General features: G+C 65.7%; 1 protein-coding gene and 1 long non-coding RNA gene across 2 annotated transcripts; one reads left to right on the forward strand and one right to left on the reverse strand.

Moving 5' to 3' along the window:
- Window positions 1-106: 106 nt before the first annotated feature.
- On the reverse strand, window positions 107-16,741 carry ADSS1 (adenylosuccinate synthase 1). Its single transcript, XM_055418652.2, has 13 exons — window positions 16,470-16,741; window positions 10,119-10,221; window positions 6,789-6,851; window positions 6,050-6,100; window positions 5,778-5,844; window positions 4,602-4,709; window positions 4,420-4,501; window positions 3,683-3,809; window positions 3,039-3,193; window positions 2,256-2,380; window positions 1,674-1,771; window positions 537-686; window positions 107-466 (listed from the first exon to the last, which is right to left on the reverse strand). The coding sequence occupies exons 1-13, from the start codon at window positions 16,659-16,661 to the stop codon at window positions 414-416; spliced, it is 1,374 nt and encodes a 457-aa protein (XP_055274627.2). The 5' UTR covers window positions 16,662-16,741; the 3' UTR covers window positions 107-413.
- LOC148774464 (uncharacterized) lies at window positions 4,849-5,803 on the forward strand. The gene is made up of 3 exons (XR_016035720.1): window positions 4,849-5,127; window positions 5,426-5,543; window positions 5,669-5,803. It is a non-coding gene; the product is annotated as an uncharacterized LOC148774464 (long non-coding RNA).
- Window positions 16,742-16,748: the final 7 nt, after the last annotated feature.

Consider the following 16,748-nt stretch of genomic DNA (forward strand, 5'->3'; position numbering starts at 1 on the left):
AATGTGAGTCACCCAGGCCGCTGATGCTGCCGAGCGGTGCCTTTCAGCAGTTAAAAGTCAAAGCAACGATGACAAAGTCAGAAAAAACCTGCACTGATCACTGCTGTGCAGCGGCTGCGGGATTTGTTTATTACTCAACGGCTCCAGCTGCATGACAACCGTGTGACAGCTCACGAGCCGGTAAAGGGCTCTGGTTTGAGCGCGTGTGAAACAGCAGGATTTTAAAAAATGTACACAACACCGGCTTTCAGATGTTTTAAGTTGTAGAAATCAGTGGGTTGGGCTGAAGGCTTAAAGAGAAATACAAAAGTACAGAAAATAGCTTTCAAATCTCTTTGTTTACGGCGTCGGTTCTGCCAGCCGAGGAAAGGACATGACGTGGGCCGCGCCGCTGGGGTCAACTCCGGCTTTGTCTAGAACAGCTGGATCATCGAATCTCTGGACTTGCCGACACCAACCCATTTCACTGAAAGGGAAGGGGAGGATCAGCCTGGGGTGAGGCGGGTGGAGGGGGTGGCCGGATGCGGGGCACCCACCTGCCACTCCGACATGGTTCTCCACGAACCGGATGTAGCTCTGGGCCTGCGGGGGGAGGTCCTCCCACTTCCGGGCGCCTGTGGTGTCTGCCTTCCACCCCGGCAGCGTCTCATACTCCACCTCCACCTTCTGCAGGATCTCCTGGTTGGCTGCGGACACGGGCTGCGTGAGCTGCGTGCCTCCGATGTCCACGCGGCCACGGGCCTGGGACCCCCAACCCGGGGTCTGCTTGCCCCAGGGTTCGGGGCAGAGAAGGCAAGCAGCCCTGCCTGGTTTTCTCAGGGCTGGGGTGTGGTTCTGGGATGCTGCCTGCTCCCCTTCCAGCCCAGGGGACATGCCACCCTGGACACGGATTCCAGGGGTCACCTCAGCTGAGGAATTATGAGGCCTCTGCTTCTAAGGGGATTTGAGGTTCTGCAGTGTTAGGGTTCCTGAAGGATCTATGTTCCCCTCCCCAGGGAAGGACCCCACTTGATCTGGACTCCTGGCCCCACAGCAGGCGCCAACCACCCCTGTGATCGGAAATTGCTGGAAGGAGCTGTCCACACAAGCACACGCCCGAGCCCCAGTGCTCCCCTGCTGTGTCCTCTCGGAGTTCAGAGCCAGTCGGTCTGGGGGACACTGGCCGAGGGACGCACGGCGCTCCCACAGCCAAGAGTCCGCACACACAAGCTGGGGGCCGCGGGGGCAGCTTGCCCATGGCTGCCGGTGGGGGTGGGTCATCTGTGACCCCAGGCCAGACACACAGAAACACATCACTGCCTTGACGCTTTTTAGAAGAAGGGACACTTTCTTGGTCACAGAAACTTCAAGGACGCCTTAAAAAATCTAACCAAAAACGTGTGTTTTCTCAGGCCAACATCATCTTCCTATTTGTCCAGCGCTTTGAGCATCCAGAGCCCACGTCTGCTATTTCAGGTGAGTCCCCAGCTCCCGGGAGATGGGCCTTGACCCTGGGGATTCCCCAGGGTCTTGGGCTCAGCCCGGTCCCTCTAAGCCCTCCCCAGAGCGTGCACGCACAGGCCTCCGCTTGGACAGCAGTGGGAACACGGGCTGCCCCGTGTGCCCGAAGTTCATATGCCATCCCTTCAGCCCGAGACCAGCGGCCAAGGGCAGGGGGGCGGTGGTGCCCGCACCTGGGAAGTAGGGGATCCGCTTCCCGCCGAGCTTGTATGCCACGCCGACCTTGATCTCGTCCAGTGTGTCCAAGATGTCCAGTTTCGTCAAGGCCAGCCTGTCCAGAGCACAGCAAGAAGCTCAGGGCGGTCAGCCGCCATTGCTGCTCCCGCCCAGCCCCACCCCTTGCTCCTCCTCTGTTTGTGGGACTAGGACGGAGGATGGCAGAGTCCTCAACAGTTAGGCCGGAAGCCCAGCAGAACAGGGGTTTGGACGAGTGCAGGCCCTCTGCTCTGGGCTCGCTCCCTGACTCCAGGAGAGCCGTCTGCACCGCTTCCGGGGGCGGGACACCCTCCGGCCTCATGATGTCTCCTTCCCTATGCTCAGGAGCTGAGGCAGGGCCAGCCCCAAGGCACCCTGGACGGCCTTCTCCATCATCCCCCAGTGGCCTTGCTGTGTGGAAGGGTCTCCCCGGGGCGAGGTCACCCTGTGTGGGGAGGACAGTGGCCTTGAGCCCCGAGGCCCAGCTGCCCTGCTTCTGTGGCGTCTGGGGAGTTGGGGCTGGGCGCCCGGGGGTCGGAGGACGCCTCAGCACCACCCACGCGGTGAATCCGTTGACCATGTGGGCATATCTCAGGATCATGAGGTCCAGCCAGCCGCAGCGCCGCTTCCTGCCCGTGGTCACGCCCCACTCGTGGCCGCGGCTCTGCAGAAGGTCCCCGATCTCCTGCAGGGCAACAGAGAGGGCCCGGGGGCTACGGGGATGGAGCCCGAGCCGTCTGCCCACCCTGCCCTCCCGCGGACCCCTGACGACTACCCCTCTCACGCCCACTCGCCCGCCCTGGGCCCCGGGCATACCTGCCCCAGCTGAGCTTCATGACCAGGCCCCGGCCTGGCCTCGTGGGCAGGTGAGGGTGGACCTGCAGACCCCGCAGCTGCCCTCGAGCAAGCTGTGTACTTATTTTGTGCTTCTTTCTCCAGGGTTCATAACCCTGCCCAGCGCATCCCCTTCCTGCTCTGGCCCTCGCACAGCTGCTCAGGACAGGAGCCTCGTGTCCCTCCAGCCTTGCGGGCACAAGGCCGGGGAGAGGAAGGCGGGGGCTGTCCTGAGCTTCCAGAGACACCCACGAGGCTGGAGGGCAGATTGCTGGGGAGGCGGGGGCGCTGCTCCACCCTGCTCTCGTCCAGCTGAGACCAAACCCAGGCTCGCTCAGCCGCATGAGGAAGGCGGTCTGGGCACCCAAGCGGGGCCAGAGAAGGCTCTCAGGGTCCTTCCTGAGCTGGGGGCTCTGAGGGACAGCCACACGGCAGTTGAGGGACAGCTGGAGCTGCAGCCTCAGCATCTTCTCTAAGGCCTCCCAGGTCCCCCAGGGCTGGGGACTCACATTGATCTGCTCGGTGGGGAAGGCGCCGATGCCCACGCGTGTGGTGTAGGCCTTGACCACGCCGTAGACCTCGCCTATGTTCTGGGGCGGGATGCCCAGGCCTGTGCACACGCCGCCCACCGTGCAGTTGGAGGACGTCACGAAGGGGTAGGTCCCTGCGAGACAGAGCCAGTCGGGCTGCCACCCCACAGGAACCCTGGCGAGGGGTCGCCCCAGTGGTCCCAGGGACCATCCAGGGTGCGTGGCCGACGCAGGGTGCTGTGTGTGTGAGCTGGCGTTGGGGGGGTGGTCCCTCGGGCTCGGACGGTGGGTGCCTCGTCTGCGCCAGGCAGCCTTGGGACTGGTATATCCCTGGGCCTGGGACAGTGCGGACAGCGGGGGCTGCAGGGACAGAGGCCCAGGTGGGGCAGTCGGGGTTCCCGGGCCTAGTCAGTCTCTCCCTCATCCCCCCTCATCCCCCTCATCCCCATCCCTCATCCCCAGCCTAGCCTCTCTTCTCCCCTCCCGGCTGAAGTTACGGGAAAAGGGCAGTAGGACTGTTTCCCGGGCACAGAGGGCAGTTTGGTATGGAAGGCCAGCCCACCGCAGGTGTCTCCTCGGCAGACAGAAAGGCAGAGCTCATGGGGCTCGGGCTGGGGCCATACCGAAGTCAATGTCCAGGAGGGCTGCATTGGCGCCCTCCACGAGGATCTTCTTGGGGGGGCCGTGGAGCGCCTCGTACATGAAATAAACGCCGTCTCGGACCATGGGGCGGACCCGCTCGGCGAAGCCCTGGGAGAAGGGGCCAGGATGCAAGAAGGGGGTCCACCCAGCTCTGGCCTCCTCCCCACAGCCTCTGTCTTCCAGCAAATTCCTGCCCAGAGAGGCCCTTGGTCTGCACGGATTCCTGTGGGTCCATCCCTGTCTACATCTGGAGCCCCAGACGAGGCTGGAGGAGCTGGGGAGGTTTCCAGAAGGGCTCCGTGCGGACATCCTTCTGTCTCCTGCCTGCTCCATCCCTCTAGCAGTGAGCTGGGACACCTCGAGCTTCTGCCCGTGATGGACGGGGCCGGCCTCTGTCCCCCAGCACATCCATCCCACCCGCTCCGTCCCTCTAGCAGTGAGGTGGGACGCCTTTGCCTCCTGCCCCAGACCGACAGGGTCTGCCTACGGCCCGCAGCGTGTCCAGGGTTGTTTCCTCAGAGAGGACTCGAGGGGCCAGGCCAGCGAATGAGGCCCTGGCCTCCTGAGAAGACCGCCGACTGGGGGCTCCCACAGGAGGCCTGTGGTCCCCGAGCCCAGCCACTGGGAAATAAGGCCCCGTTGCAGGGGCGCCGTGCATGGCTGTGGAGGGACCCTCAGTGGGGCTGGGCCTGCTCGACGCCGGGGTGCTCGGCTCTACCTTGAGCCTTCTGAGTTGACCTTCAACGTCCACTTCCAAACTGGGGAACATGGACTGGTGCTGGTGTGCCAGGTTCTTGAATCTGCGGAAGCGACAGTGGCTGCCACCCTGTCTCCCGGAGCCCCACGCCCGCCTCCCTGGCCCGGCTTCCCCCAGCCCAGGGCTGGGGACGAGTCAGGTACCGGGTGGAGAACTCGTCGAAGTCGGACAGGAGGTCGCAGATGCGGAGGCCGGTGCGGGCGGCCTTGGATGAGTAGGCTGGCCCAATCCCCTTCCGGGTGGTGCCAATGCTGGAAGACAGGCCAAGGGCCATGAGCTTGGGGGCCCAGGCGGGCCTGCCGGAGCTGGGGGAGGAGCCTGGGAACCCAGGGCCCCCGGCCAGCCCTCAGCGTCCACCCCTGTAAACCAAGGTCAAGCCGGGCGAGGGCCCTTCGCAGCCGCAGCCCTGGGAGCTGGGTTGCTGTGGGAACCCCTGGATGCCTCTGACAGCCAGCTGCAGGACCGGGAACTATGGGGGTGGTGCGTGGGCCCAAGTCCCGGCCCTGCCCCTCCTGCGGCCCCCTGAGGCCTAGTGCCTGGTGATGCCCTCCCTGGCCCGGCTGCCTTCTGCCCAGCACTGAGGCTGCCGCCCTGGGCACCTGCCATCTCCTCAGAACTGGAACCTGGCAGTGCCACCCTGTACCCACTGCCCACCACAGCCCAGCCCAGGTCAGCGAATGGGGATGCTCAGCATCGCCACCTGTGTGTGGCCAAGCCCTGGCGTGTGTGTGCTCTTGTGTATGAGTGTGTGTGTGCCTGTTTGTGAGCACATGTTCATATGTGAGCACGTGTGTGCTTGCGTGTGAGCGTGTGCTGTGCCTGCACGTGTGCCCCCCTGCATGAGTGTGCCCGGAGTGTGTGTATAATCTATGCACGTGCATGCACTGGTGTGTGCGTGTGTGAGAGGCAGGACTCTGGTCCGCTTCACTCCCGTCCCGGCTTTGACTCTGTCCCTGGCCCACTGCAGTGAACGTCTCTGGAGAACGAGTGACCGGCCATCGAGGGCGGCTAGGCAGGCTTTGGTGCCCGGTGGAGCTGCGGTCAAGGCTGGCCTGGGACTCCAGCAGCGGCGGGGGACGCGGCAGGTGACGGACGGCACGGGAGCTCCCGGGGGTGGCCCCGGGAAGGACGGCACGGCCCCGGGGAGAGGCGGCTTGCCTGGCTTCAGAGCTGGGGAGGTGCGGGGTGAACTGACAGACGCTGTCCTTAGGGCTCCTGGTGGACGCATGACCCCCCTCCACCCGACGCGCCCCCAGCTCTGTGGCCGCGGACTCTGCGGCCACGGACTCGAGGCCCGGGGGAGCGCAGACGCCACTCACTTCTTGCCCTCCTGGGCCTGCCGCTGCACCTCCTGGAGCCCGTCCACCGCCTGGTGAAAGTCGAACACTGCCGGCCGGCCGGGCGGGAGCAGCGCGGGCGAGGGAGACAGATGGTTATGGGGCCTCTGGGGACACCACGGGCCCCTCCCCCAGGCCTCAGTTTCCCCATCTGCCTGTGCTGGCAGTCGTCCTGACCCGGCACGGCCTCAGAGAAGGCCTGGAGGGTCCGGGGTCACTTGTTCGCAGGCGGGCGGGGAGGGCCCGGGACTCACCGAGGTGGGCCCGGTCAGAGATGACGAGCCTCTTCTCCCAGTCCTTGAGGCCTGCAGACACGGCACGGAGTCAGTGACGGGCCCCCCCGGGGACCTGGGGACATCCACCCGTGTCCCCACGGGCTCTGTCCCGGTGCCTCCAGAGCCCACATCCTGGGCCCAGGGCCCGCTGGCTCCTTTTGCGCCTGCGCTGAGCCTGGGCCCCAAGGCAGAGGCTCTGCTCCGTCCAGGGCACCTCAGGGCTGCAGCGTCGCCCACCTGCCTCTCGACAACCACCTGGGGCCCACCTGCCCACATGCCTGGCTGGCAGCCTTGGTCACTGCCTGCCCGCTTCCTGCCCCTGAGCAGCCCCCAGGGACCACACCCTTCCCTGCAGGGATGTCGGCCCAACCATCCCCAGTCTCGGGACATCAGGGTCAAAGTCCACACTTCAGGGCTCTGTACTGGAGAGCCTGAGTCTACAACTCCTGGTGTCACTGGTCCCCAGTGTCATGAGAGCTCGCCTGTGACATCGAGGCTGTGGCCTGAAGCCAAAGTCTGGGTTCCCTGGACAGACTGCCTGCTCTTGGACTTCCAATGTGAGCAGGGCCAGCAGGCCCGGGCCAGGGGCCAGCGTGGAAGCCACACCACCCGCCCACCTGCCGCCGCCGTTGGCAGGAACCACACGGGCAGCACTGCTGACTTGGCCCTGGGGAACACATGGCTCCAGACGGGGCGGCTCCGTGGGGAACGGACCTACCTTTCTTCTCGTTCTTCTCTGCTTCTTCAAACAAGCCCGGCAAGTGGACAACCACTCCGTTGCCTGAGACACATGGACACGAGACTGAATGGGGGCACGGACAGAGGGACTGCACACTTACAATGCTGTGAAAGCTACGCCCTCGTGCTGACCACTGCATCGTTCATGACGGCTAAGACGGGCAAACAGCCCAGCTGTCCGTCAGTGGATAAACTGTGCTTCAGCCACACAATGGGATCATTATACAGCTGTGAAAAGGAAGGGCACACTGCCACACAGAAGGACGTCAAACACACTACATAAAGCGAGACAAGCGTGGAAGTGTTTGCCGCTCAGTCGTGTCTGACTCTTTGTGACCCCATGGATGGCAGCTGGCCAGGCTCCTCTGTCTATGGAATTCTCCAGGCAAGAATACCAGAGTGGGTAACTATTCCCTTCTCCAGGGGATCTTCCCCACCCAGGGATCGAACCTGGGTCTCCTGCATGGCAGGGCAGATGCTTTACCATCTGAACCACCAGGGAAGCCCCCTGTGAAATAATTAGTAAATAAATAAAGTGAAGTAAGCGAGACACTAAAGGCCATTCTTGTATGACCCCCTTGTACGAGATCCCCCTTGTACAAGGTCCCCCCTTGTGTGCGGCCCCCCTTGTGTGAGGTCCCCCCTTGTGCGCGGTCCCCCCTTGTGTGAGGTCCCCCCTTGTACGAGGTCCCCCCTTGTGCACGGCCCCCCCTTGTGCACGGTCCCCCCTTATGTGAGGTCCCCCCTTGTGCACGGCCCCCCCTTGTGCACGGTCCCCCCTTATGTGAGGTCCCCCCTTGTGCACGGCCCCCCCTTGTGCGCGGCCCCCCTTGTGTGAGGCCCCTGGAGGAGTCAGACCCGCAGGGACAGAGGCAGGGTGCTGGGGGCCGGGGGCGAGGGGAGGGACTGGGAAGGGAGAGTTTGGGGGGACAGAGCTCTGCAGATGGACACGGTGATGCTTCAGGACAATGCTAACGCACTCGATGCTGCTGGACTGGACAGTTAAAAATGTTTAAGATGGAAAAACTCTCTTTTGCCATGAGAAGGAGCTTAATAATTCTCATTAAGATGCTAAATTCCCAAGATGCAGTTCGGAAGAAATAAGTGGTTAAATTGCACGCTGGGCCAACGTTCCCGGACTGTCACATAGCTCGCCGTCAGCTGTGTGGTGGGTCGGGGTCAGCTCAGATGTGGTCAGCTCACATCTGGTCAATGCAGACCTGCCTGTCCCCTCCCCAAACTTGGCTTTCAGGTGACCGCTGAGGTGCCCAGGGCTTCTAAGAAGATTCCACGTTTCAAAAAAATCAGTGCATGGATCTGGGGTTGCCAACTGTTTTTCCATGAAAGGGCATTTACAAAAAATCTGTGTGGCCACTGTTTCATCAAATAGAGGGAATCTGAATACCCAGAAAGTAGGGCATAAAATTTAGAAGAAAACACATGAATTGAATTTTAAGTTTTGCTCGATGAAAGATGGAAAGTGTATATGTGCACTCTATCAGCATGAAACATGGTCCAAGCCAAAGCCTTCATTCACAGAGACGGCAGAGGACGGCTACTGGGGGAGGTCTTCAGGAGGGACAATGTGCTTTAGAACTGAGCTGGGACACATGCACCATCCTACCCTCCCGGGGCGCATTTCATGGTGCGTAAGTTATACCTCGGAGAAGGCAATGCCAAGCCACTCCAGTGTTCTTGCCTGGAGAATCCCAGGGATGGGGGAGCCTGGTAGGCTTCCGTCTATGGGGTCACACAGAGTCGGACACGACTGAAGTGACTTAGCAGCAGCAGCAGCAGTAAGTTATAGCTCAACAGAGCTGTCGTGCTTGATTTACACAGCATGAAAACGGGAAAGCAGGAGGCGTGGAGAAACACAGCCTCCAGCTGCTTGGTGTCGGGAGCCAGGCCTCCCCATCCCCATAAAACTGAATGGGGGTCTGCAGAGGGCAGAGGGCAGGAGCCAAGCCCAGCCGAGGAGGGGGCTTAGCCATGGCCATGAGCTCACCGGGGGCCCAGGCTGAAGCCAAGGCTGCCCCTTCCTCTGAGACCAAAGCCTGCCGGGTGGGGCCCCCTCGGCCTTCCTGGGGGCGCGTCCCTCGGGCGCCGGGATTGGCGGAGGGAGACAGGACACAGGTTCAGACGGGAGTGACTCAGAGGTGGCAAGCCACATCGAGCGTGAAAGGTCATCTAAAGGCCACGAGCCCCGAGGTGGCCACGGGGTGGGGCCTGGTGGCGGGCCGCATGAGCGCTGGCTCGTCCCACCCTTGCCGAGGGGCTCCCATCAGTGTCTGGGCAGGCTGACCCGTGCTCATGCTCCCGGGGGCTGCTGGCCACCACCCACCCCCGGCTCTCCTCCCTGCAGCCAGCGGTGCCTCCTTGACCTGGTTCCCGCCCAGTGGCATCCAGCAGCCTCCTGGAGCAGAGACTTGGCCCCTGGGAGCAGGGTCCCAGGTGAGCTGGGGTCCTCACCCTCCAACAGGGCCCAGTCTGCACCCATGGAGAAGCCCATGGGCCACCGCCCTTTCCTGCTCAGCCTGACCGCCCACCACCCTGCAGGCACACAGCTGCCGTAGCGTCCCTGGGCTCACAACCAGGGCTGGACCCGCGCCACCAGCGGGCACACACTCGCTGTGCCAGCCCTGCTTCCTGGGGGGTGCGGGGCAGTGAGTCATGCGTGTGGCCCTGCTCAGCGGTGGAAAGAGCTGGAAGGAAAAGTCCCCGAAGCTCCTGGAGTGTGTCCTGGAGGGGTGGGCAGGAGAGGGCGATGGGAAGGGGTGGGGGTGGGGGCTGCCCAGGGGCTGGAGGAGGGCGGGGGACAGCTGCCCATGGATAGCCCCATGCAGACCCACAGGGAGCCAGACCCACGCCGTTCGCACCCTCACCCACGGGCACCACACACACACACACACACACACTCTCACAGGCACGCACACACGCACAGAGACTCACACACATGCACACCCACACCCTCACTCACTCACACACACGCCTACAGGCTTGCACACACACACACTCGGGGAGTCTGAGCGCTCGGGGAGCCTCCTGCACCCTCCATCCATCCCTCCATCCCAGGCGTGGGGAGGAGGGGTCCTGGGCTCCGGGCGGGGTGCTGAGGCAGGGCCCCCAGATCAGAGGCCTCTGCAAGGGGTCCCGGTGGGGCTGGAACCTTGACCCTCCAGGGCCAGCCCCGCACCCCGCTGCGTCCAGCCTGCGTATGGACCCCCGGGCTCAATGACGTCCAGGCCTATCCTGCTCAAACCCATGGGTTCCCGGGGCCGCGGTGGGGCTGGGTGGGCAGGTGGGCACTCACCGATGAAGGACACGGCCTTGGGGTTGATGATGCCACTGGGCAGCAGGTGGAAGTCATACTCCTTGCCGTCCACCACCACGGTGTGGCCAGCATTGTTGCCTCCCTGGGAACAGAAACCAGATTGGCATCCACCCCGGAAGGCCTGCCCAGTGCCCGGCTCACTCAAGCAGCTCTAAACGCAGGAGCTCAGGAGTCCCCTCCGGACTGCCCGGGGGGCAGGAGTGTGAGACGCCATCTCTGCTTGGGCATGGGGAGCCTGGTCCAGTGGCTGGCTCCGATGAGTGTCTGGGGTGCCGGGGCCTGGCCGGGGCACTGGGTCCAAGAGACAGGCCGGCCCCCACACCCAGGACCCTCTTGGGCTGACGCTCCGGGGAGGCCGGCTCAGTGCAACCCCTGAAGTCTCCACAGGCTCAGAGCCCTGCCTGCCCACCCACAACTCCCTCTGGGGTTCCTCCTCTGACGCAAGGATGATGCGAAGAGCACAGATTCAGGCCCCGCTGCCACACAGCCTGAGCTCCGGCGGGGCAGAGGGTAGGCAGGCAGCACAGCCTTTCTGAGACCAGGAGCCTGCGTGCAACAGCAGGCCCTCCCTTGGGCCTGTGCCTCCTACCTAGGAATAAAGCGGGAAAAACCATCCTGAGGCCGACTAGGGTTGTGGGGAGCCAGGAGGAGGCTGCACCCAGGAGGGAAGCCAGCCTCCAGCCCCAGGTCTGGGCTCTAGAGGCCAGTGTGGGCCCCAACGTGGGGCCCTGGAGCCAGTGAGCAGGGCACGGGGAGGAGACGTGTCCTGGCTGCTGCCTGAGGCCTTGGAGCCCCACCAGCCCACATCCTGCAAGGCACTTGCATATCCGTGGGGCCCCTCTACGGCTGGACCCCTGCCCCCCCATGCCCCACTGTCCTCCTGGCTGGCAGAGGAGGCGATGGCCACTGGCTGTGAGGGTTCCAGCACCCACGCCCCTCAGGGCCCAGCAGAGATACGAGCCCCACATGTACCCGTGGTCGCTCCCAGCCCAGCCAGGCCTGGCTGAACGAGGGCCGTGTCCTCCCCCGGGGGCACCTGCTCCTCGTGGTGGGCTGGGGAGGTTCGCACACCTCCCATCTTCCCCATGGAAAGGGCCCAGGCGGGGGTGGGGGGACCTGGGCAGGGGCACTTTCTCCTGGACCTCCCTCACTTCACACTTGGGCAATTTAAGGCGAGTGGCCGGAGCCCGACCTCCCCTCAACGCCCCTTTCCCAGCCTCCGTCCCAGCGGCCCCCCATGGCCCTGTGGACACCAGCTGTTCTGTGTGTCACGCGCACGTGCAGAGGCCTGTCTGCAATGACCCCGGGATTGGAGGGCCGGGGCAGGTTTGCCTCTAACCGACCCCTGGGGTCACTGGAGTCCCAGTTTGTGTCCTGGGGCCCCTGCTGTGCAACTGGTCACTGGGCCACAGCCCCTCACCCTTGAGGCCGGCCTGCCGCCCCCCGGGTGCTTGAGCCAGGTGGTCCCTGTGGGGACTGACCACAGGCTCTGAGCCAATGACGGGGGCAGGGGACATGGCGGGGGTGGCTGGGGACCAAGGAGAGGGCCCCACAAGCAGAGGCGGCACAGTGCCAGGCCACAGGGGGCTCAGGATGGAGCCAGCTGGGAGTGAACCGGGTGGGTGGGCCACCAAGTGAGGGACCCCAGGGGGGCTGCTGGAGGGGAGGGAGCTGATGCTGACCAGACGTGGGGGGGAGAGGGGTGAGAGGGGAGAGGCGGTGGGCTCAGCCATGAACATCTGAGTCACTGACCGATGGCCTGGGTTTCGGGGTCACTGGGCTCCCCCAGAGGCCCCGTCCTTCCTCTGCCCTCAGCCCGGGCCGCGTGCAGTGCCTCCCCGCACACGAGGTTCTCAGTGCGGCTCATGCCCCCGGTCACCTTTGCCACACAGGCGGGGCGGCCTGGAGGAGGGTGGGGTCCCGAGGTTCCAGGAAAGGAGTTTGCAGCGAGAGGACGGCCCCCCTGCCGACACTCTCCCTGTGAGCCAGACCCACCCCCAGCCGCGTCCTGCCTGCCGTGACAGGGGCCCAGACGCTCTGCCCCCTCCTTGATTCTCAAGTGCCCAGTGCCAGCGTCAGCTGGGCTGAGCGCACCCCACCTTTGTTTGGGGCAAACACCAGTGCCTAGGAACATGCACAGGCCGCCATGGGTCCGTGGGCGGCAAATGACCTCTGCCGGCTACAGGGCCCAGGCATCAGGCCATGGTCCACTCCCGGGGTGTGAGCCAGCCTTGGACACTGAGCTCGTGGACGGCTGACCTGAGGGCGCCCCTCCCGGCATCTCTGAAGAGGTCCAGGCGACTGTCCCAGAGACCCCTGCCTGCCCTCTCCTGGGGCGTGGGTGAGGTCGGGGCAGGGATATACCACCCGCCCCCACTCCTAATGCCCCAGCCCTGCTGTGCTCTGCAGTCCTCAGGCCGGGAGAGCTGGGGGCGTGGCTGGGAAAAGCCACCTAGAGGGACATCTGGTTCAGAGTCCCAGGCCCAGCCTGGTGGCCCCCCAGGGCCTTCGCGCCTGGGCTGCACTGTCTTCCTGTCCCCCAGGTGGACAGGCTCTGGAGGCTCCCGTTCGGAGTGGGCGGGAGCCGGCCTCACCCTTCTCTCATGCCTGGGGGGACCCTCAGGACTCTGCCTCTCCCCAGGGTCTCCCCTCCGTGGTGGAGCCTCAGGGGCAGGCACAGCCAGCTCCGAGTCCTTAGGGACGCTGACGCCACCCCCACGGCCTGGCCGGGCACTCAAGGTCCCCAGTGGATGCCCCCACCAGGCGCCACCCAGGCGGCAGGCATCTAAGCAAGTGGGGCTTTCTCGCTCAAGGACACAGGAACAGGACCAAGGCCGGCCCACTCCGAGACCTGACCAGCCCCGACCCTTCCTGTCTCTGCAGGCGTCCTCCGGCCACCCTCTTTGGGGCCAGCGCAGAGTGAACGAAGGCACACAGGGTGGGTGCGGGCGGCAGGTCTCCGCGGCCAGACGCTGCTCAGGGCCCTGGGCGTGGCCGCGGGCGGAGGCGGAGCTTCTGGGCGGCCACGGAGAAGTGGGTTTTCTCAGGATCGTGCCCAGCAGGCAGCAGCCAGGGGTCTGCTCTCCGGGTGGAGGGCCTTGTGAACTGGCCCCCACCCCCATCGTGGTCTGGGTGAAAGCGTGGAGGTCGCGCGCCCAGGCAGTCCTCGCGTGCCTCTTTCTGGGTGTCTGCTCTGCGGGACTCTACCATCGGTCCTCCCGCTCATCGTTCACCCCAAACAGAACTGCTCTGCGTGTCAGGCACCGGAGTGAGGCCTACAGGGGGGTAGGGCAGGGGCCCCAGGTGGGCGCGCAGGTCTCCCCTGTCCACGTGACCCTGCGGAGGCGCTCCCCCTGGAGCGTCTGCTGCGGGACAGGTGTCATCAGAGGGTGCACACGTGGAGGGACCACCGGGCGTCTCCCCCAGAGCCCCCGACCCGGGAGGCCCCTGGACCCTGGGGCTGGGGGGGGGCATTCCCGGCCTCTCTCCCGGGGAGAGATCCCAGAGCACCGACAAGCCACAGGACGCAGCCCCTCACCCCGCAGGAGTGAGACCACTGTGCCCTCGGTCACAGCTCCCTGGAGCTGATGGCGCCCACCGGGGCATCCCTTCCTGGAATCCTACACCGAGCCGCCTCATTGCCCTTGGAGGGGGGAACTATGTATAAATCCTACCCGGGGCGCCCTGAGGCCTCGGGCCGTGGAGGGGCCCAAAGCCTGCTAAAGGTAACTCTGGAAACGGAGGGAGGGCTGGCAGCGTGTGCTGGGGACCGGGCGCGGCGTGGGAGGGCGCGTGACCGGGGCCCTGACAGGCAGGCCAGGCGCGTGGGCCCTCGGGCTCCCATCTGGGCGGGGGTCGGGGCGGGGGGCATGTCAAACAGCAGGAAAGATGCCCGCGGGCACCGCAAGAGAAAGCCCGGCTCAGGGGCGGGGTCTCCCAGGGAGTGGGCGGAGCGCGCGGCCCGAGGCCGACGCCCGCAAAGGGCGAAGGGAGACGGAGGCGGCTCTGGGGTTGCTGTTGCGCGGCTGCAGAGGGACCCGGGCCAGCTGGGCGGGGAGTGAGGGGAGAAGGGAGCCCTGGAGCCGCGGGGCCCGGAGCAGCCCCCCGGACCTGCGCCCAGGCTGCAGGGGGCCTCCCGACGCTGGGGGAGGGTCGGGCGCCGTCCACGCGGGGAGCGGGAGGCAAACAGAACAGCAGGGGGCTAAGGCCCGGCCTCTGGACCCTAAGGAAGGTCTGGCGGTCTTGCGGTGCACGCTGACCCCGGGCCCCAAACCACTGAGACGGGAGAACTGAGGGTGGCCACTAGGGGCGCCTCTGGGCAGGTGGAAAGTGAGTTCCCCTGAACCAGGCCTCCGAAGGGCTTCCCAGGTGGACCGAAACCCAGACGGAAGACAGGCCTGGGGGCAGCTGGGAGGGAGGGTGGCGGAGGGCGGTGCAGTGGCAGGACCAGAGTAGGGGCCCCGGCTGCCGCTGGGGACGACCCCAGGCCCAGGTGACAGGCCAGGCAACCCTTCTGGTCACTGGGGCTGGCTGACTTCAGCCCTTCTAGACAGGCACCCAGGCAGGGCTGGGGCCCCAGCCCACCCTGCCCCTCAACCATGACTCTGCAGCCAGCTGCCCGCTGCCCTGGCCTGGAGCTCTGAGCTCGACCCAGCTCTGGGGCCAAGTGCCGTGTGAAGGCCACAACACTGGGCTCCAGGCAAAAGCAGTCCTCCCAGGGCAGGGGCTGGACCCCCCCCCACGCCAGCCAGAGCCCAGCACTGGTGCCAGGCGGGTGTGGCACGCGGCTCATTCCAACGGCTCAACGGCTCTGGTCGTTTCCTGGCCTCACCAGCTTGTTTGGAGGCTGGAGGAGACAAGTCATGGTGGGCTCCCAGGACAGCTGGAGGCCTGCAGGGGGAGACTGGATCTCAGGGAGAAGCTGGGTCAGGGAGAGGGTGCCGTGTGGGCTCCCGCTTGGGTGGGGGGCTCCAAGCAGCTCTGCCCTTGCTTGGTCCTGTCCACGGCTCTCACAAGCGACAGGAGAGGGCAGGGCCCGGCCTGCTGACCCAGGTGGCAGAGCAGGGAGGGCCTTCCTCCAGAACTGCGTCGACAGTGGGGAGCCCGGTGGTTCCAAGGCGAGGGCCCTCACGGACACCTGCCAAGCCATGAGGTCACTTCGAGGAGGGTGGGTGAGGCTGCCCAGGGTGGGCAGGTCACACGGAGGGCCCTGGACGTCACGGCTGGAGCAGGCAGGCCCCCAGAGGGGGCAAACAGCAGACGACCGCGCCCGGCCCAGGGGCCAGGGGAGGGTGTGTGGACTTGCTCAATGCAGCTGAGGGGCTGAGATGGTGGGAGGCTCCTTCCACCCCAGGAGGCAGCTTCCAGGATCCCACAGTCAGCCTGCGAGCAGCGTCTGCCCCAGTGAGCACGCTGGGCAACCCCCCCAGGGGTGCTGAGCCATGGGCCCCGCCTGGCGGGAGCTCAGTAATGAGGTGTCCAGAGAGCATCCCCTCCTCATTTCTGGCAGCCCCCCCGCGTGGGGCTGTGAGCCTCAGCAGCAGCGCACCCCTCCAGGCCGACTCCCCTGCACCCCAAGCTGTAAGTCAGCCCACAGCAGCGAGCGCGGCACGGCCCCGAGGGGTGTAGGAGACGACAGACGGGGTGCAGAGAGCAGCCCACAGCGGGCACAGGCCCTGCCCGGGGCCCTAGGGGGACAGAACTTGTGTCTGGCATCCTGGGTGGCACCACCAGCCTCGGGGTCACCCTGGCCAGAGGACCCAGGCTCCTCCCTCTCCTCCTTCGGGCCCTGGCCCACAGTCCTGCCTGGGTCTCTGCCCCCGTTTGGCTGACCCTCCACAGCTCCGAGAGGCCATGCCCGCTCCCACTCTGGGCTGTGGCCTGCAGCCTCCTCCCGCACACTGACCCCTTGTGGTCAGCCAGCCCTGTCCCAGCCCCAGACAGAAGGAGGAAGCGTGGAGTCTGGGTGGCCTCCAAGCCACTGGGGACCTGGGGTCCCCGCCTCACCCCCAACACTGCCCGCCCCAGTGTCACATCCATGGCACACCCTACCCCCTGGGGATCGGGTGTCCCCAACTCAGCGACTTGTATTTATAGCTCGGCCCCTGGCCCACGGCCCTGGGGGTGGGGCCGGCGGGGAAGGCGGGGTCCCTGGGGGAGGCCGTGGGGGAGGGAAGACGGTCTACCCCGAGTGGGTAGGGGTGGCGGCTGGGGAGGGTGTCCCGGGAGGGAAGGCGTCCAAGGGGCGTGTTGGGGAGGGCAGGGTCCGTCGGGATCGGGGTGGGGGCCTCCCTGGGCGGGTGGGGGAGGGGCCCGGCGCCCGGCCCGCACCTGGCAGCGGCTGATGATGTCGGCGTCCGTGGCCAGCAGGTCCACCACCTTGCCTTTGCCCTCGTCCCCCCACTGCGCGCCCAGCACCACGGTCACCCGGGAGCCGGTGGTCGCCGCCTCGTGCTGCAGCCGCCCCCGCTTGACGCCGCCCGCGCTGGGGGGCCGATCGTTAGAGGCTCGGGTCCCGGACATGCTGGCTCGGCTCGTCCTCTGCGCTGGGCCGCGCGAGAGCCCGCCGCACCCGCGCGCCGCGCCATTAAAAGGAGCCGGCCCGCGGCG

Source organism: Moschus berezovskii, chromosome 21 (genome assembly GCF_049115385.1).
Source record: "Moschus berezovskii isolate FMDL1 chromosome 21, NW_MosBer_1.0, whole genome shotgun sequence".
NCBI classification, from domain to species: domain Eukaryota; kingdom Metazoa; phylum Chordata; class Mammalia; order Artiodactyla; family Moschidae; genus Moschus; species Moschus berezovskii.

What these genes read in the sequence shown, in the direction of transcription:
- ADSS1 (XM_055418652.2), bottom strand. Translation starts at nt 16,661, where the DNA reads ATGTCCGGGACCCGAGCCTCTAACGATCGGCCCCCCAGCGCGGGCGGC. An exon ending in GTCAACTCAGAAGGCTCAAG is followed by an intron (nt 3,810 to 4,419) that starts GTAGAGCCGAGC and finishes CCCTTCTCCCAG; the next exon opens with GGCTTCGCCGAGCGGGTCCG. An exon ending in ATGGTCAACGGATTCACCGC is followed by an intron (nt 1,772 to 2,255) that starts GTGGGTGGTGCT and finishes TGCTCTGGACAG; the next exon opens with GCTGGCCTTGACGAAACTGG.